The following is a 20,522-nucleotide window of genomic DNA, read 5'->3' as shown; positions in this document are numbered from 1 at the left end:
GAGGGTCAATTCAGTCCTTGTTGCTCCATCTCGGTCAGGAGCAGAAGTTAATGACACCCATCTTGAAGATGGGAAACTGAGGCACACTGAAATGACATTAATTTGTCTAAGGTCACACAGGTTTTTTTTTTAAAGCCCATTGCCATCATGTTTATTCCGACTCATGGTGACCCTATTGTAGAGCGACCCTGGAGTACAGAGTAAAACTACCCCATAGAGTTTCCAAGGAGTGGCAGGTGGATTTGAGCTGCTGGCCATTTGGTTAGCAGCCAAGCTCTTAACCACTCACTACCAGGGCCCCAGTATTATGTGGTAAAGGCAGGATTCCAACACTACCCCACACCCTTGAGAGCTAAGTACTTAACTGTGAGGATGGACTGGCTCGTAGATCAACTGTCACCTGTGTGCTGATGACCCCAAATCTACGTCTCCAGGCCAGTCTCCTCTTTGGCGCTCCTGGTTGGTGTCACCGACTGTCCTCATCTTCAACCTTTGGGTGTCTTCAGGCACCTCAAACTCAACATATCCGGCACTGAACTCATGCTCCCTTTCAGGCCTCATCCTTCCCATCTCTTTCAATGGTATCTCCATCTGTTCAGTTGATAAAGCCAGAAACTTGGCTCATTCTCCTCCCTCATGTCCTACAGACCATGAACCAACTAGTCCTATTGGTAGAGGAGAGAATAATGGCCCCCAAAGATGTCCTCATCCTAATCTCCAAAACCTGCAAATATATGACTTTACATTGCAAAAGGCACTTTGCAGATGTGATTAAATTAAGAAGCTTAAGATAGGAAGATTATCCCATATCATCCACGTAATCAAAAAGAGGAAGGCAAGAGGGTCAAAGTTATACAGGAGATATGACGATGGAAGCAGTGGTCAGAGAGATTTAAAGAAGCTGTGCTATGACTTTGAGGATGGAGGAAGGGGCCGTAGCTAAGGAATGCAAAGCCAAGGAAACAAATTATCCCCTGCTGACACCTTGATTCTGGACTTCTGGCCTCCAGAACTATAAGATAATAAATTTGTGTTGTTTTAAACCACTAAGTGTATGGCGGAAACCCTGGTGGTGTAGCGGTTAAGAGCTATAGCTGCTAACCAAGTGGTCAGCAGCTCAAATCCACCGGGCACTCCTTGGAAACTCTATGGGGCAGTTCTGCTCTGTCCTGTGGGGTTGCTATGAGTCGGAATTGACTCAAGAGCAACAGGTTTTTGTTTTTTTTTTTTAAGTGTGTGGCAAATTTTTATAGCAGCAACAGGAAACTAATATAGACGGTGTGGTTGATAAGTACATGACTTCCTGAACCAGACCCTCTGACTTCAAGTCCAGCCTCTACCACTTACTAATTATATGATTGTGAGCCATTTACCTAACTTCTCTGTGCCTCAGTTTCCTCGTTTTTGTAAAATGGTGATAAAAACAACGCCCACCTTATAGGGTTGTTTTGAGGATTAAATGCATTATTACAGGTGAAATGCTTCTAACAGAGGCTTGCCTATGCTAAACTCTATATGAGGGTGAGTAGGTAGTATTGTTGTTAGGGTTATTGTTATTATCAATAGTCTCTTAAACACATCTAGACCTCTCCACCCCTCTCCCTCTCCATTGCCATGCCCGTCATCCAAGCCTGAACTACTCAGAGCTTCCTAACTGGTCTACCACATCCACTCCCCACAGGGCAGCCAGAGCTGCCCTTAAAGATGTGGATCTCATTCTATTGCTGTTCATTTCATGCTGGCTTTCCAGGGCATCTCTTTGCTTTCAAGGCAAAGACCAAAACCCTCACGGGGGCCCACAAGGCCTCATCCAAATTGGCCTGACTTGCCCTCCTGCTCCTGCCTGAAGCTCTGTGGAGAATAATCCATGGCTGGCTGTAGTGGACTCATCTGTTGACTCTCATAAAGCAGAGTGATAACAGCATTGTTGGGAAACACCTTCTAGCCTCAGTCTTGCTTCAGAGGCAAGCAACGGGGAGGAACAAACACAATGACAGACAGAAGACCTCAGAATCTGTTGTTGTTGTTAGGTGCCATCGAGTCGGTTCCGACTCATAGCGACCCTATGTACAACAGAACGAAACACTGCCCCATCCTGCACCATGCCCACAATCGTTCTTATGCTTGAGCCCGTTGTTGTAGCCACTGTGTAAATCCATTTCGTTTAGGGTCGTCCTCTTTTTGGTTGACCCTGTACTCTACCAAGTATGATGTCCTTCTACAAGGACTGATCTCTCCTGACAACATGTCCAAAGTATGTAAGACGCAGTCTCGCCATCCTTGCTTCTAAGGAGCATTCTGATTGTACTTCTTCCAAGACAGATTTGTTCGTTCTTTTGGCAGTCCATGGTATATTCAATATTCTTCCCAGCACCACAATTCAAAGGTATCAATTCTTGTTCTGTCTTCCTTATTCATTGTGCAGCTTTCACATGCATATGATGTGATTGAAAATACCATGGCTTGGGTCAGGCGCACCTTGGTCTTCAGCACTTTAAAGAGGTCTTTTGCCCTCTACTTTGCCCTTCAGCACTTTAAAGAGGTCTTTTGCAGCAGATTTGCCCAGTGCTATGTGTTTTTTGATTTCTTGGTTGTTGATTGTGGATCCAAGTAAGATGAAATCCTTGACAACTTCAATCTTTCTCCATTTATCATGATGTTGCTTATTGGTCCAGTTGTGAGGATTTTTATTTTCTTTATATTGAGTTGCAATCCATACTGAAGGCTGTGGTCTTTGGTCTTCATCAGTAAGTGCGTCAAGTCCTCTTCACTTTCAGCAAGCAAGGTTGTGTCCTCTACATAACACAGGTTGTTAATGAGTCTTCCACCAATCCTGATGCCCCATTCTTCTTCATATAGTGCAGCTTCTCAGATTATTTGCTGAGCATACAGATTGAATGGGTATGGTGAAAGAATACAACCCCACACACACCTCTCCTTACCTTAAACCCCCTGTTCTGCCCGAACAACTGCCTCTTGATCTATGTACAGGTTCCTCATGAGCACAATCAAATGTTCTGGAATTCCCATTCTTCGCAACGTTATCCATAATTTGTTATGATCCACACAGTCGAATGCCTTTGCATAGTCAGTAAAACACAGGTAAACATTTTTCTGGTATTCTCTGCTTTCAGCCAGGATCCATCTGACTTCAGCTGATGTCAGAATCCGTAGCCAAGAGGAATATTCCCTCCCACCTTTCACCCCAGTTCCCACAGAACACTCCAGGCCTTTCCCTGTGTGGAGACGAGGCTTCTGTGTGTCTGCCGATGGAATGCAATCTGCTGAAGGGGCTGCATCATGAAAACTGGATCTCCGCAGCCTTTGAACAGCAGAGGTTTCTCTCACAAGTGTCAGAACTTGAAATGGGAAGTCCTTTGAGGTTTCGAGTTACCTTGGAGACATGAGTGAAGCTCCATTTCTCTGTTGCACATTCTCGATCTGCCAGGCTCTCCATTTTTAAAAAAAGAAGAAATACAATTTCTGATTTCTTACAGGTTGCAGATGTGCTGTGCTGGGCCACATTAGTTTCTAGCACCTTTCAGTACTCCCTAGTCTTGGAGGGACGTGAACTACCCAGGGAGGAGCAATAAGCTGCCTGTAGCACTGCCTTGTGCGGCTCCTCAGCTAAGCAAGGTCAGAACTTGGCAGCAAGCTGATGAGAAAATATCCCCTTCGCCCTTCACAAAAGCTCAGGGAAGTGGTGTGATGGTCAGTTGAGTTTTAGAGGTGGTTCTGCCTGCCTGGGGCAGGTTCCGAGTAGACTTCTCAGCCCATCTTTGTAATTTCTTCTAGTGATCTTTGCTCACGTGAGAATCCAAACGTGGCGACATGTTCACCTTCCTCAACCAGAGCCTTGGCAGCACCCACACAGCCCTCTCTCCCCTCCTCCCTTGCCTTCTGCCAAGGTGATCCCATCCCATTACTGTAGCCCTGAAGGGTTCTGCTCAAGCCTGCCCTGCTCCCCTTTCACCTGGGTTTCCTATCTTACGGGGGAGCCTACGAGGGTCCTTGAGGGAGGAAGGAGACTCCTGGCTCCCTGTACTGTGTGGAAGTGGACTCCACTTTCCTCAGGACACCCCTAGATATCTCCACCTCTGTCAGTCTCCCATGGCTGTTGTAACAAATTAGCACAAACTTTTTGGCTTAAAGCAACAGAAAGTTATTCTCTCACAGTCCTGGAGGCCAGAAATTCAAAAGCAAGGTGTCAGCAGGGTTGATTCCCTCTGGAGGCTGAGGGAGAACCCGTTCCGTGCCTCTCAACTAGCTTCTGGTCCAAACCAAAACCAAACCCACTGCCATCGAGTCGATTCCAACTCATAGCGACCCTATAGGACGGAGTAGAACTGCCCCATAGGGTTTCCAAGGAGCACCTGGCAGATTTGAACTGCCGACCTCTTGGCAGCCATAGCACTTAACCACTACGCCCCCAGGGTTTTCCTAGCTTCTGGTAGCTGCCAGAAATCCTTGGTGTTCCTTAGTTTGTAGCTGCCTAACTCCAATCTCTGCCTCCGTCATTACCTGGCCTTCACCTCTGTGTGTCTCTGTTCTCTTTTTCTGTCTCTTACAAGGACACTCATCAGTGGATTTAGGGCCCACCCTAATCCAGGATGATCTCATCTCAAGATCCTTACCTTAATTGTATCTGCAAAGACCCTTAATCCGAATAAAGTAACATTCACAAGTACCCAAGAGAAAACCTACTGCTGTAGAGTCGATTCCACCTCATAGTGACCCTAAAGGACAGAGTAGAACTGCCCCCTAGGGTTCCCAAGGCTGTAAATCTTTATGGAAGCAGACTGCCACATCTTTCTCCACATTAGTGCAATGGCTAATGAGTTCGAACCGCCAACCTTTTGGTTAGCATCCGGGTGCTTTAACTACTTCACCGCCAGGGTTCCTCACAAATACCAGGGGTTAGGAATCCCACATAGCTTTTGTTGTTGTTGTTGTTAGCTGCAGTCAAGCCGGCCCCTGACTCATGACGATGCCACGCACAATGGAACAAAATGCTTCGAGGTCCTGTGCCATCCTCATGATCAGTTGCGATAAGACTGTTGTGATCCGGAGGGTTTTTATTGGCTGATTTTCAAAAGTAGGCCACCAGTAGATCTTTCTGGTCCATCTTAGTGCGCAGACCCCTCCGAAACCCGTCCAGCATCATAGCAACACCCAAGCCTCCGCCGACAGACAGGTCGTGGCGGCACATGAAGTGCGCTGGCCTGGAATTGAACCTAGGTCTCCCACGTGAAAGGTAATTGTTCCACCACTGAACCACCATTGCCCCCACGTATCTTTTAGGGGGACGTATGTCAACACACAACAGCATCTAATACCTCTGAACAGGAAGACAGGATAGCTGTCTGGGAATCATAGGGCAGGACGAACCAGCTGGGTGATGAGGGGGTTCAGGGACAACGTTGGCCCCTTGTGGGCTGGGTCCACAGAGTTCTCCAAGTAGGAATTGCCTTTGCAAGATCATCATGTGACTCAGTTTCCTGTACTCTGCTGGTTTCACCACAGAGCCAGCCAGCCCTTAACCACTGCCCTTGAAGAGCTTAGCTTCCCACACCCAAGGTTTACAAGGCATGGCCTTGAGGCAGCTGTCCTCTTTAGCTCGTCGGCAAGTAATCTCCTGGCATAATAAACTCTTGAAGCTTCAAGTACCTCAGGGTCTTAGATGAAAAATGCTGTGCTTTGTAAATCCTGGCACCCTTACAGCCTCTCCCTTTGTTGGCCACCAAAGGACCAATTTTCTGTAAAGATTAGTCTTCACTTCCTAGGAATGCAAGTTTTAAATAAGTTCAGATTTTGTAGCATAAAATGTTTTGTCCAGATTTTCTTTAACAAATGCAGAATAGTTCATTCAAGTTCTAAGAATAAAACATGACTCCCAATACTGCCTTTTCCATGTTGAAAATAGTGAATTGCTGAGCCACCCAGGCACAAACCAAAGAATGATGTTCTAAGCTGGTCAGAAAGGGGCTCTTGAAACTGGTTTGGGCACAGGTGTAATTTCTTCCAAGGTACCTCCCACCAAAAGCCTGTTGCTGTGGAGTCCATTCCTAGTCATAGCATCCCTGTAGGACCTAGTACAACTGTCCCATAGGATTCCCAAAGAGCAGCTGGTGGATTCAAACTGCCACCTTTTGGTAGCAGCTGAGCCCTTAACCACTGCACCACCAGGGCTCCAAGGTCACTCCAATGGGCTGAAAAAACACTGTTAACAAGCCAGACCATCAGAACCTAAGCATTTTGGAGGCCACAAGGTTGGGCTGCGGCATGGGGAAGCTGAGGGAAGCGCAGCTGCCAGTCAAGTCCAACTTGACTTCACATTTCTCTCTCCCTTGGGGAGAAGCCCCTGGGAACCCTCACTTATGTCTCCTCTTGTCTGTTTCCAGGACTCCTCCTCTTCGGCCGGATCCGCCACCATGGCTGTCCCGCGAGCTGGTGCAGCGGCTGGCGAGCAGGGAACATCTCCCAAAGTCCAGCTACCCCTCAACGTGTGAGCTGTCATTTATGACTGTTGTGGTCGCGCGTTCCCTTCTCTGTCTCCTACACCTTCCATCTCTCTCTCCCCACTCTATGCGTGCACATGAACCTGTGGTTTCTATACCAAAACTCAAAAACGAAACCAGCAGCCCTCGAGTCAGCTCTGACTCAAGCGACCCTGTGTGTAGAACTGTGCTCTATAGGGCTGTCAATGGCTGCTTTTATAGAAGCAGATTGCCAGGTCTTTCTTCCAAGGTACCTCTGGGTGGACTCAAACTTCCAAACCTTTTGGTTAGTAGTTGAGTGCTTAACTGTTGGCTCCACTCAGGGACCCCACAGTTCCTGTAAGGTTTTTAAACTTACTACTAGCTGTTCAATTAAGCTGTGTCCATCAATAATACATGATCATGTGCTGAAAGGAGAGAGTAGCAAAGAAAAATCTACTGGTTTTTTTTTTTTTAATATGATTGTTCCTAGGGCAATATATATAGCATATAAACAGAGATGACATTTCAAACAGTTGACAGAACAGGTACTGGTCAATCAGGAAAGGACCCAGAGACCCCAAGAAGATCTGGGGTGGTCCCTGTGGAGGGAACAGTGTGGCTGGAACAGTGGGTAGTCTTGAGGGGTTGGGGACAGTAGCTAGTTAGCAGCTGCTCAGAAGTAGTTCACTATTTGAACGACTCTAACTGCCACCAGTGCAGACCAGCTGCACAGCATCCCCCAAAATAACCAGATGAATCATTGCTAAGGAAGTGAGATGCTTATCTTGTTCCGAAAATTGGCTCCATTCGGCTCTAACTCTTAAAAGATACGTGCAGTTTAAAAACTCCCCATTGAAAACGTGTTCTGAGGCATTAGGCTGCCTTTCATTCGGCCATGAACCAGTTGCTTGAATGAATGCCTCAAGCTGGAGAATTTGAATTTGGCAAACGATATGGAGAAGACAGAAAGTTAAATAGATCCAGGGCCGGTCAAAGGGGACGCGTTGAACCTGTGTTGTTGAAGAACTAGCTGTATTTTCAGCAAAAAATGCCTTGTGAAAAACCAATTTACTAAGCTTCAGAAGGTTTCCTAGAAGTTGCTGAAACATACCCAGACACAGTCACGCACCTCTTGAAGCCAAGTTGAAATATTTGCCTTTATCTGATGACAGATAGGAAAGCTCTGAACATCTTCCCTTTATCTGCCCCCTCTGTTGTGGTTAGGTTTATTACCACAACCAATTTAACTGAAAGGAAATTGAAATTTACCTTTTTTTTTTTTAGCTTCCTGAAGGGCACATAGATTGGGAAGCTACATTCCACATGTCTTTAGGCTGAAATTCAAGTTTTCACCAGCAATGGACAGAAAATAATCTCTTCTGATTTATGTCTCTCTGCTTAACCTCCAGAGGCTTCTGCTCAAAACCATGAGAGCAAGAAGGCACATGGGAAAAGATGAGTTCTACTGGTTTTTGCTCTTCTTGAAACAATTTGGACACACAACCCGTTACTTATCTCTGAGGCAATAGGCCTCCGTCCACCAGAGACAGTTGGGCCTTATTGCGGAGTGGCAGGACAAGGTCAAAAGAGACCAGGAGCTCTTCAATGACAAGAAATTGGTTTACTCATTGTGGGGTCTCCAGAAACTAGCTGAATACGTGTCACACAGGCTGTCAATAAATGTTTACTTGTTAAATGAGAACCAAAGCCTTCCCATGGCGGGCACCACGGTAGACAAACGATAAGAGATTATCCTCTGTCCTGTGTTGCTGAGGTTCCTCATTTCTTCCCCAGAGCCTGAAGCTCATGTATGTTGGCGTCACCAGGGATGTTGCCTCTGGTCAGTCACCTAGGGAGGTCTTTCTGTCTTTGAGGCCCAAAAGGTAATACAATTCCACAGGTACCATTCCCCAAAGAGCTGCGAGACATTCTGGAGGCTTCAATCCTATACAGATCTTCCAAGTCCTGGAGGTCTTTTTCATTGAACCCAAACTGTAGGGGAAATCTCTTTCTTCCATCATGGGGGGAACCCTCTCAAGTCAAATATAGTCCAAGCATCCAAGACAAGGGATCTCCTAGCCCTCTGCTCCTGGCATCTTTACCCTGCTCCCACACAGCATGACTGTCCAGGTTTAGATTTTCATCGGGGCCATGGGAAGGGAAACTGACATGTCAGAGGATGTCCTTCCAAGGACAACTATTGTGACAGAGATGTGTCCACTGGTGACATGGTAACCATCTTGGCTGCAAATGAACTGTGATCTGCATTACTTTCTTGATCAGCTGTCATGAGTAAGTTAAATATGTGTATTCTGTAGCTGTTTGTGCTAAGCACCAGGCAATAGCGTAGGTACTATAAAATAAGTTAGAGCAGTATTCGTTATCCATCTTAAAAACATAGTCTTTGTAATCAGACTTTTTAATGTATTCCTAGGGAGAAAAAGATAAGATTGGCCTCACCAATTTATCACACGGAGGATTAGCCTGACCACTCCCTCAACCATTCTCTTTATCTCCAAGAATCTAGCAGCCCACACTTACTCGGTGACATGTGCAGAAGGCAGGGCTCTGATTGCTTTTTATCTGACTGCCCTGCCCAAATCAGTAACTGTAAGTCGTGTTCGAAAAAGCCTCTAGCTCTGAAATCGAGATGGAGAAGTGCTACCCTTAAAGAAACAACCACAGCAACAAGTATGTTGCTGTGTGCCAGAGAGGCTACAAATCATCATGGCCTTGGACTGCATGCCAGCGCCCCAATGAGGCTAACCTGGGGATCGGTGATTGAATAACTTTAATAGAATCTCATCTCATAATCCTCATTATCACATGGATTTGACCTCTGCAGGTCAAAGCACGTCCCTTAAAACATGACTCTGCATGATTAAAAGGCCTGATCTGTCACGGTCAGCCTGTTAGTTCAAAACCTATTGCCGTTGAGTCAATTCGGAACTGCCCCATAGGTTTTCCAAGGAATGGCTGGTGGATTCGAACTGCTGACCTTTGGTTAGCAGCTGAGCGCCACCAGGGCTCCAGCCTGTTAGTGGCAGAATGTTGTTCCCCTTCTCCTAGGACATAAACAGGGACAGATTAACCAGTAAGCAAGGTACACACAGGCTTACATTAAGCAAGGTACGCACAGGCTTACTTGTGTTTACTTACTAATCTGTAGTGCACGATTTCAAAAAACATGATGAAAAACAGTAAAATTGTACACTACAGATTAGTAAGTAAGCACAAATGAGTGTACCTTGCTTATCGGGTAATCCATTCTGCATATGAGAGGCTTCCACAGGCAGTCATTTCTTTAAGGTTCAACTGCCTTGAACCACAAGAAGGGGTCTCAGTTTGCCCAGCCAGTGCATTAGAGGCAGCTCCTCATCTTCAGAGACACCTACTCACTCAGACCCACTGCGTTCCACACCCTCCCTTCCCCACTTCTGCTGCATTTGGAAGCCACCTGAATTTCACTTCCTGACTCTAGGGCTTGTCTGCCTTCCATCCTGGGAGACTTGCAGGTGCAGAATTTTGAGTGTCCAGTCCTGAAGGTCACGCTGTAGGTCAGAAATGAGCCAGTCAAAAGATCTAAAGGTTGATAAAGAACCTTTGTGAATAAGATGTCACTGACACTGCGGTGCTTAATCCTTGCTTTCACTTCTCCAGAAACATCTTAGAGCCAGAAGCAGGATAGTGAAGGAGCAGAGGAGCCAGGAAGAGGGTGGACGGGGAACCTACAGGGCTGAATCGGCAACTGATGGGTGATTTAGGCTGAGAAAGAAGGACTGAGCCCACCTAAAATACCTCATCTGGCACCTTCAGTGGTTTCAACCAAGTCTGCTGGACAATCACAGGTGTGGAGTAGTAGAGAAGGCTCAGGTGTCAGAGTCAGGAAGATCTGCATCTGAGGCCTGACTGACCTTCAGGTTAGATGCCTCCCTTCTCCCAGCTTCAGTTTACAGGCCTGTGAGCTGAGGGCAGTCATCGCTGTTGGCCGTTAGCACCTCCACTCCAAGGAACTGGCTATGAGATTACCCTCTGAGGGTGAGATTTCCAGTCAGCGGGGAGGATCTACCTACCACTTGTGGGAGGAAACCAAGAGCTTGTCTGACAGTGTGACTGGAGAGTTTGGGAGCACCTAGAATTCCATGGGGAATCTAGGAGTCCTATCAAGGTGGCCAGAGCAAGACTGAGAGAACAGGTGGAGTGTGGTTGGCCTGGAGACCAGAAAAGGGAACGCCAAGGGGAACAGAAGAAAGAAATGGGCAGAATTTCTCTGATGGTACTTGGGGTGAAGGCAGAGGTCACTGAATCTGGTCACCTGAGACCTGTACTCTGTGGTGAGCAAGGACACTCTAGCAGGCCTTGCTGTGGTGGGAGGCAGCCCTCAAGAACACCACCTCCATTTGTTCTGATGATTAGAAGGTCACCACACCACCTTCTAATAAACTATACAGTCTCCAAGGTTTTGACATCAGGAAAGGGGTTTGTTGACAAAGCATTCCCCAGACGAGAAAGGAATATATTTCATTATAAGTTAATAAAGCAGACTCTGATTCTACACTTTAATCTGTGATGGGTTTGACTAGTATGAATTTAGTACAACAGAATCTGGTAAAATAATTCCCTGAGAAGACTGAGGACCAAGACCTGGACTGGTGGCCACCAAGTTATGGCCACCCAGAAATGTCATGGTCAGCAGCCATTCAGTCTTCTCTGGCAACACCCTAACTTCCTGGTCAGTCCTTTCAGGCTTTCACAGCATCTGACCTTGGGGTTCTTGAGAGGATAGATGTGACAGTGTGTGCGAGAACCCTCAGTGATGGTTGTCCCTGTCCCCTACCCCACACAAGCCTGTTATGCTGATCCTACGTATATATGGAGAGGGCAGAATTAGGGTCCCAGCCATGTACGGGAATAGGGAGAAAGGCACATAGGTAGAACACAAGAATTACCTTAAAAGAATTCTCTAGAGCGGAGCATAGAGCCTGGTGGGTAGTTTCCATTCTGGTGTTTGGAAGACCTCTAGAGCTGCTGGCAGGGCTGACTGCATCTGGGACAAAGGAGATGCTCCCTTGAGCCCTGAGGGCCAGGAGGCTGCAGGGCACATGGCAGCAGGGTCTCCCTAGCAGTACAGCCTTTGTCTTAGGTGGGGCTTTTGGAAGCAGACTCTCAGAATGAGAGGGGCATCAGAAGGTTCATTGGAGCATACTCTCAAGAGAGACACCTGTAAAGGAATGAGGGTGGCAGAACTGCATGGAGGGAGAAGCCCAGTTGTAGCTGCAACAGAAGCCTCAGCTGATCCTAAAGGGGGGAGCTCTGTAGCCGAGATAGCCCTTCAGAGTTCCCCAAATTGAGGCTGCCCTTGGGAGGGAGGCATAATCTTGGACAAAGCAGTAGCCTGCAGGGTAATACCCAGTAAGGGCCCGGCCGTGAGCTGTCAGCAGCCCATAGTCTTAGCAGCTGTAGGATGGGTGTCTTGGCCCTGAAGAGGGAACCTGGGCAGTGCACCTCTGTACCCACTACAGCAGTGGTTCTTAAACTTTACAGTGCACCAGAAATACCTGGAGGACTTGTTGACAGACAGACTGCTGGGTCCTAGCCCCAGTAGAGGAGTCCTGGGGGGTGCAAATGGTTAACCACAAGGCTGGAGGTTCAAGTCTACCCAATGGCACCTTGGAAGAAAGGTCTGGTTATCTATTTCCAAAAAAGCAGCCATTGAAAACATAGTTCTACTCTGACACACATGGAGTGGCCATGAGTCAGTGTCAGCTAGATGGCAACTGGTTTTTAACCCCAATAGATCAAGAGTGGGGACCAAGAATTTGCATTTCTGACAAGTTTCCGGGTGATGCTGATGCTACTGGCCCAGGGACTGCACTTGGGACTCACTGCACTATTGCCAACCAGGGCAACATCACACGGACTCAGTGTGAAGGCGATGCTAGCCCCACACTGGCTGTGCAGCCCCACACTGGCTGTGCAGTCCCACTGCCCCAGCTCCCTTCTTCCAGGCTTCCCAGCACTGGGGGGAGTTGCCTGGGCACCACTTGGGAGAACTGTGAAATCGAAAGGAACACCGGGGGATTGAGTGGCATACACAAGCTTGGTCAGGTACAAACCATGATGCCAGACGCTCAGGGAGGAGATGAAAGGCAGGAGCGCTTGGGGGGAGCAGACCACTATGCAGCCACCCTGAGAGTTTCCCAAATGCACCCCATTCTCTCTCTCTTCTGGGCTTCTGCACCCACAGGTAGCCCTGTCTGGAATACCTCACAGCCCCTGTGTATGCTTCACTCCCCAGCTCAGCTGTCACCTGTGTGCGGAGGATTTACCTGTCTCCGGTGACTGGGCAGGGCCTCCTCCTTGGGTTCCTGTGGCATCCAGCATAGGAGGCTGAGTTTGTACTTACAGCTCTTTGCCCCCCTCCCTGCCCCTGAATGGGTGCTTCTTAAGGGCAGGCTGTGTGTGTGCACAACTCTACCACCTGGCCGTCATTCAGTAGGTACTTACGGAGTTGAGAAATCAATGAATGGGCACGTGTCTAGTTAGCCTTACTGCTGTAGTCCTGGCAACAAGAGCAGAAGCAGAACTTCTTGTAGGAGGAATAGAAAATAATCTTTGGCTTATTTTAAGAGAGCCGTGAGCAAGCTATCATGTAGGGGAGAAAGAGTGTAAAATTGATGGAGGATTTAAAATACTTTCATTTGCTTCTTGATTAGTGTGGAAGGGGAATATGTAGACAGTCACCAGGGAGTAAAGATCTTACTGGAGTTCCTGCTGGTGCAGTTAATTCACTCAGCTACCAACCAAAAGGTTGGAGGTTCCAGTAGAAAGGCCTCATGATCTATTTGCAGAAAATCAGCCATTGAAAACCCTATGGAGCACAGTTCTTCTCTGACACACACAGGATCACCGGGAGTCAGAGTTGACTCTAGGACAAACGGTTTTTAAAGATCTTGATCTTGCTACAGAAATAAGCAAATAATAAGGGCAAGTGAAGGCTGTGCTCAGATCCTTTCAGTAGGCTGTACATAAAAACTTTGTGTGGGAGTTCACATGGGTGATATCTGAACATGGAAGAGGCTGGCACCCTTACGGTTTACATGTATTATAGAACCTTCCCGGAATACTGCTATGTAGGAATGCTGGTAAGCTGCCAAGGCCTTTTTATGTAAATGTGACAGTTGGGCCCGGCCCATAAATACCACCTTGACTTATTTGATTTCGTACCAAAGATGTTAACTGGGTCACAGCAGCCTTTGTGCCTGCACCTGTGCCCAGCTGTGACACCTGAAGGCTCTGTATGAGGACTAGCTTGCACTTCTGAGCACTGGCAATGGCCACCAGCTCAGCCAAGAGACTGTCTCTATACACAGTTCTGGCAGGAGGTGGACTGAGGGGTGACAGGAAGGAAAGGGCAGTTAAGAGTTACCTGGAATCTAGAATCAACAAGGTGCATGAAGTGGGCTTTGGAGACCAGGAGGAGCTGGAGCCATCAGGTAGAGAGTTGGCTGATCCATTCTGCATGGTACAAATCACTCTTCAAGTGAGGTCCATCTGGTGCGTTCTCTGGAATCATTCTGAAAGGAAAACAGATGCAAAATGACATCTTCACCCACACGGGGCCAGTGCCTTACCCCGCCGCGAGTCACATGCCAGACGCGCAGATACCGTGCACTCAAGAGTGTCGTGCAAGGAAACGGAACGAGCCAGCAATCCCATCTGATTTTGGTTTCCCATCTGAGGCCTCCAGGGGGAAAAAAGTAGGAGGGGAAGAGATTTTTCAAGGTGAAGTCAGGCTTATTTACATTCCAGTTCCCCCAGCAACGTACACCTAGAGGCTGAACTTGAAATATTTAAACCAGAGGAAGGATTAGTCATATGACAGAATAAATTTAAAATAAAGATGAAAATACCACGCACATTAACGGCCTGGTGAAAATCAGCACAGCACTTTGCCTGAATGGTGGACCACATTAGACCTGCACGCTAAGTAAGGGGAGGAAGGGGCTGTCCCTCCCTGTCCCATAAATCCTATCTTACCAGCGCCCCCTACAGGAGAGCCCATGCTACATCCCAGCTGGGCCTTGCCCCACTCTCCTTACATAGCATTTCATGATGCCTTATCAAAGTCTCTGGTGCCCTGATGGCGCAGCGATTAAGGACTTGGCTGCTAACCAAAAGGTCAGCAGTTCAAACCCACCACCATTCCTTGGAAACCCTACAGGGCAGTTCTACTCTGTCCCATAGGATCACTTTGAGTTGGAATCAACTCGATGGCAATGGGTTTTTTTTTTTTTTTTTTATCCTTAGAGCCACCCCAAGCTGCAACAACTTATAAATAAGGCCTCAAATAAAATCGGAGAGCTGATGACAATGCTTTATAAAAGAAGACTATGTCACCCCTCTGGTGATGATGCTGTTCCTTGGAAATGATACCTGACTGCTGTTGCTGTTAGCACCAGAGGGGTGTCGTGTATCACTGGGCTTTTAGATAAATAAAGTACATTCAAATGTGAAAGAACTATTGACTTCATACTGTTAAGAATCTAGACTTTGTGTGAAGAGGCATAAGGTAGTATAAAAGTCAAATCTATCCCTTTTTTTTTTCTTTGCAAACTAACCTAAGTTACACTGTTCTCTCAGCCCACCCTGTTCTAAACGGATGGGAGGAAAGTGAGAGTCAATGTTTGTCCCTGGTCTTTGGCAATGTGGGTGGGGTACACTTAGTCAAGTTAAACAAGTAGGGCAGTGGATGTATGGCTAAGTTCACTTCTTGCTTTTCCATTATTCTGCCTTTATTATTTCATTGGGAATCATATCTGTGTTTATTTTTAAATAAAAATGGGATTTCAAAAGAAGAATTCTTTTCGACTTAAAAAACTTAATCAAGATGACTTAAGGCCCACTATATAAAGAATCTTCAGGTCTATTTTGATGAAGAAGGATTGAAAGTCCCCTTATATATTAAGAAGTAAACGCAAAACCCTTGTTCCATTGAATGGCATAGGATTCCTACAGCGTTGCTTAAAAGATAATAAACTCTTTCCCAAATGTAATTAACTTTCAGTTATTTAATGGCTACTCCTTTAGGCTCACAAACATGATGATCAAACCATTCAAATGGTTTGCTGGGCATTTATCAAAGTTGCTAACATTTGCCTTTATTTTTAAAACCTGGAGTGTGAATTTGGCAGCTGTGTAAGTTAGATGTTAATTGACAGCTGTCACTAAGCCCAGGTGTGGGCAGATGTGAATCCGTCCTAAACCCTGGTGGAGTGGTGGTTAAGAGCTAGGGCTGCTAACCAAAAGGTCGGGAGTTAGAATCCACCAGGCGCTCCTTGGAAAGTCTATGGGGCAGTTCTACTCTGTCCTATAAGGTCGCTATGAATCAGAATAAACTCGATGGCAGTAGGTTTGGTTTGTTTTTTTAAGCCGACATGTGCCTTACGCACACATTCATCCCCTGAGGGTCTGTCCTCTCTTTGGGAGGAACAGCTCATTATCTGGCCAGGTGACTTGGAGAACAAGCCCTCTTGCACCCCACCCGGGAGGAGCATGTAATTCAGAACAAAACCCAAACCAAATCCATTGCTGTCCAGTCAATTCCAACTCATAGCGACCCTATAGGACAGAGTAGAACTGCCCCACAGGGTTTTCTAGGCTGTAATCTTTACAGAAGCAGACTGCCACGTCTTTCTCCTGTGGAGCACCTGGTGGCTTCAAACTGACAACCTTTTGGTTAACTGTCTAGCACCACCAGGGCTCTTGATTCAGAGCAGAGGTCCCTTTATTCATAGCTGTGGCACCATTCCCAGTCCCACCCCAGCTGATGGGCAATGTGAGTGACCCATTGAAAGTGGCCCTAGGCCAGATCGCTCCAGCCCCTGGAGGCTGGAAGAGTTGGAGGAGGGAGCAGAGAAGGAAGACTTGCAGGCCACCCATTCTGCCCTGGTTAGAGTGCTCATTGACATTTTCAGTGGCTAGAACAACTCAGTCTGGCATCATTGTGAAAAGAAGCCGTTGTCACTTCTAGGTTCTGCTCTCCTCTGTGATATCTCTCATCCCTCCCTCATGCCTTTGATTGTTTTACTTCCTTCCTCCCCACCTTGCCACCCTCTCTGCTTCATTCTTTCTGTCTGTGTTCCTCCAAGCCAATCAGGTTGGACACCCATCTTTCTCTGCCGTCCTTGCCCTGTCTTTCAGACTCTGCCGCTCCTTCCGATTTCCTCCCTTTCCCGTTTGGAGATCCATATCCTGCAGTTCCCCCCTTCACATCCTGTTCTCTCTTCCTTTTCTTTTATCCTTCCTGTGAGCATTCCCCATGCCCCGCCCCACCATCTCCTTTCATTGCCCCAACTCTTGATTCTGACTCCTAAATGAGGGAAACCAAAACTCCTTCTCTGCTATTATTTTTATAATCTGGGTCAGCTGGCAATTGTTGTTGTTGTTAGGTGCCGTCGAGTCGGTTCCAACTCATAACTACCCTATGTACAACAGAACGAACACTGCCCCATCCTGTGCCATCCTCATAACTGTTGTTATGCTGGAGCCCATTGTTACAGCCACTGTCAGTCCATCCTGTCGAGGGTCTTCCTCATTTTCCACTGACCCTCTACTTTGCCAAGCATGATGTCATTCTCCAGGGACTAGTCCCTCCTGATGACCTGTATGAGGTATGTGAGACAAAGTCTCACCACCCCTGCTGGCAGAGCAGGGGGCCATAAGAAAGGGTTTCCCATGCACACGCGTGGTATGTATGTGCTCATCTGCACACACACACACCCACCTTTTCCCTCAGCAGTCTTAACCTTAGTCTCAAAACCAGAACTCCTGTTTTATTCTTCCTTTAACAAGTATTTGTTAAGAACCTACTCAGTGTCAGCCTCTATTATAGGTACAGAACAAAACACAAAAACCCCTGCTCGCATGGAGGGTACAGTCTAGGGGGACAGAGGAGGGATGAGAGATGAGAGCTCCAAAGAGAGTAAGTGCAAAGGTCCTGAGGCAGGAGCATGTTTGGTATATTCAGACAACACCTTGGAGAAGAGCTTCCCTGAGCCAGGGTTTGCTGGGTCATCTCAGCCAGAAGACCTCCATGGGGTTCCCGTCCTCTGGGCTTCTTCAACCCTGAGGCAAAATGTCCCCCAGAACTCTGGTTTCCAGCAGAGGGGAGCCATGTCTTCTCCTCCACTCAGCACGCAGGAGGGAGGCTTCCCTACAGGTTCACAGGTAGGCGTCTTTTTCTAGGATTCCTGCTGTCACAAGGCGACACAGCTGCTCAGAATCCCACAGCTCTTACAGCCCTGTGATAAGAACTGGGGAGAAGAGTGCGGCAGAGAAGGGAAGGTAAACTCTCCCCGTGGTGCTCAACCCCATAGCCAGACTCTCCTTGAGGCTATCAGCCTCTCCTTCTTGGAACCTCTATGTATGAAAGGCACCATTTGGAAAAGGCGTCTTCAATAAAGCAAGGCTCACAGCAAAACAAAAACAGAGAGGCTGAGAGGGGAGGAAACATTCTGCATATGACTTCAACGAAATATAATGCTTTCCTCATTAAAGTGTTTTAAGATCTGTAGCCCACATGTGCACAACACTGTGCTGGCAAGATGTGAAGGGGGCTTAGCACTTTCGTCAGGCTGGGATCAAACAGAGGAACCCCCAGAGTCTCTCTGGGACACGCAGGAATATGGCCCCAGTGGCCCAGTCTTTCCTGTGAAGATGTTTAATCACGGGAAGTAGCATCAGCCCCGGATGGAAAAGGCGGGAAGAGAAGTGGGCCAAGACGACACAGGCCCTGAGTCAGGGGAGACCCAGCCCAGGACAAGGCCCACAGAATCTCTGTCTGCTTCTGGAGTTCCATGAGTAGAACTCCCTAGAAACCTGGCAGAATACTTCTGGGGTCTGCCTTGGCTGGCACAGATGGGCTCATCATTTGCATAGGCCTGGTGGTGGGCCTGTGCACAGCTTTAGAGCCAACACTGCCTCTCTGTGTCCAGCAGCCTCTAGACAGGCCCCAGTGGTGCATGGAACAGGCCAGCTTTGTTTAACATAAGGTCCCTAGGTGGCAGAAACGGTTTGCACTTGACTACTAACCTAAATGTTGGCAGTTCAAACCCACCCAGAAGCCCTGCAGAAGAAAGCCTTGGTGATCTGTTTCTGTAAATATCACGGCCAAGAAAACCCAATGGAACAGCTTTGCTCTGTAGCACATGGGGTTGCCATGAGTTGGAATCGACTTGACAGCAATGGGTTTTTGTTTCGCGTACATGGGCCTGTTCTGGGCCTCCTGTTTCCCATCAGGCAGCTGAGGACACCTCTGAGTTGTTGCTCCCTGATTATGTACACAGAACAAACACAGTGCACACTGGTGTCTCCCATCTGCTGACTGACGAAGTATCATTATTTGATTAGGTCTGGTGCCACGCGCACTTGCCCATCGACCTAAGCACGCCCTGAGGAACCATTACCCCTGCTTGGTATTCTGCTCATTACCTCTGTTTATTTACTGGCTACAGAATCAGAAAGATGGCTCTGACATCATAAAGAGACAGAATGAGGCAAACTTAAACAGGATTTATGCTTCAATTATATTTCCTTGAGAGTGGGCTTGAACAGCCGTGCATCATTTTTATTGGTTCACAAGCCTCCCCCCATCACAGCCATCTTTTTTCTTTTTCTTTTTTCTTTGCCTTAGCTCTGAGGTGTGTCTGAGCCCCCCTCCTTCTCCCTGCGTGAGGCTGTCCCTGCATGAGGGCCTTTGTGGTGTTAATGCAGGTTTCATGTGACTTTTCCATTTATAGTAATTCCTCTGTCACCATCAAAGAGCTCCCTAAGAATCGGCAAATGTGAAAACAGGATGATTACCCCTGGGTTCCACTTTATTTGTCACCTGGGAGTGGTGTCCAAAATGTGAATATTTATGCCCAGGCAGAGCAAGGCGTCCTCTCTGGTGATGGCTTTGTTTATCTTCCTACAAGTCCAGGAGTCATTCCTAATTTTCAGTATTTATCTTTTCAAAGAGGTAAAGAAATAAAGGTTTAAGTCACACTTTTATTTTCCAGCTTGTCTCTGAGGGAAGGGGGAGGGGAGGGAAACTGTAAACAAAGGAGGTAAACAAGACTGTAATTGAATAAAAGCAGAATGTACTTGGGCTGTGTAGCATTAGGAAGTCGGAAAGGAATGGCAGATTTTTTTTTATTTTAAGACCAAGAAATCTCTAGTCTCCACAGGACTCTAATTCTGTTCTAGAATATTCCTTACTAGGACTCTCAGACCTAGAAACCAGTTACCATCAAGTCAGTTCCGACTCATGACAACCTCATGTGTGTCACAGCAGAACTGTGCTCCATCAGGTTTTCAGTGGCTGATTTTTTTGGAAATAAATCGACAGGGCTTTTTTCTCAGGCACCTGTGGGTGAACTCAAACCACCAACCTTTTGGTTAACAACCGGGCGTGTGAATCGTTTATACCATCCAGTGACTCCCTCAGACCCAGGAGGCCTCGTTTCTTCTCAGTTGAACTCTAGTGAGCCATATCCTCTTTCTGTGTTCCCCTAATACGAAGGCCCCTCCCAGGGTCAGAAGGGAGCTCTGGGAAGTCTCTGAACTTTCTCAGACCCCCAGAGACCTGGTGCCCACATGAGCCCTTGAGAGTCTATGGCTTCTGGAAAGACCTCAAATATACCCACCAAGTAACCCCAGTAGATGACACTTCTTTAAAATTCATGATATTGAACTTAATTCTCCACCAACTTTCCTGGCTGAATCTTCTGAACAAATATAGTTGTCCGATGGAATTCTCTCCATCAGTTCAAAATCAACCATTCCCCAGCCCCAAAAGCAGCAAAGCACATTTACAAGTATTATTCAGTCCTCTTAAGTACCTGTGATGTTGTGATCCAGGTATTACTAGGTATTTTACAAGAGGGAAACCTAGGAGGTAAGGTGGCTTATTTGGGGCCATGAGCTGAGTTAGTAGCACAATTTCAAAACCCTAGGCCAGCATTTTCACCACTACATTTCATACTTTGGTCTTTCCTTGTC

At 47.2% G+C, this 20,522-nt stretch overlaps 1 protein-coding gene across 4 annotated transcripts in view; it reads left to right on the top strand.

Moving 5' to 3' along the window:
• SH3RF3 (SH3 domain containing ring finger 3) overlaps nucleotides 1-20,522 on the top strand; it is a 493,237-nt gene that overhangs the window by 384,300 nt on the left and 88,415 nt on the right. For all 4 annotated transcript variants that reach the window (XM_049856614.1, XM_049856613.1, XM_049856612.1 and 1 more), the window contains one exon: nucleotides 6,402-6,505. In XM_049856614.1, coding sequence (XP_049712571.1) covers nucleotides 6,402-6,505 — 104 coding nt within the window. The remainder of the gene's footprint in view (nucleotides 1-6,401; nucleotides 6,506-20,522) is intronic.

The sequence above is a fragment of the Elephas maximus genome, chromosome 17 (genome assembly GCF_024166365.1).
Source record: "Elephas maximus indicus isolate mEleMax1 chromosome 17, mEleMax1 primary haplotype, whole genome shotgun sequence".
Taxonomy (NCBI): Eukaryota; Metazoa; Chordata; class Mammalia; order Proboscidea; family Elephantidae; genus Elephas; species Elephas maximus.
The sequence above is the reverse complement of the archived record's forward strand: the minus strand, read 5'-3'. Positions and strand labels throughout refer to the sequence as shown.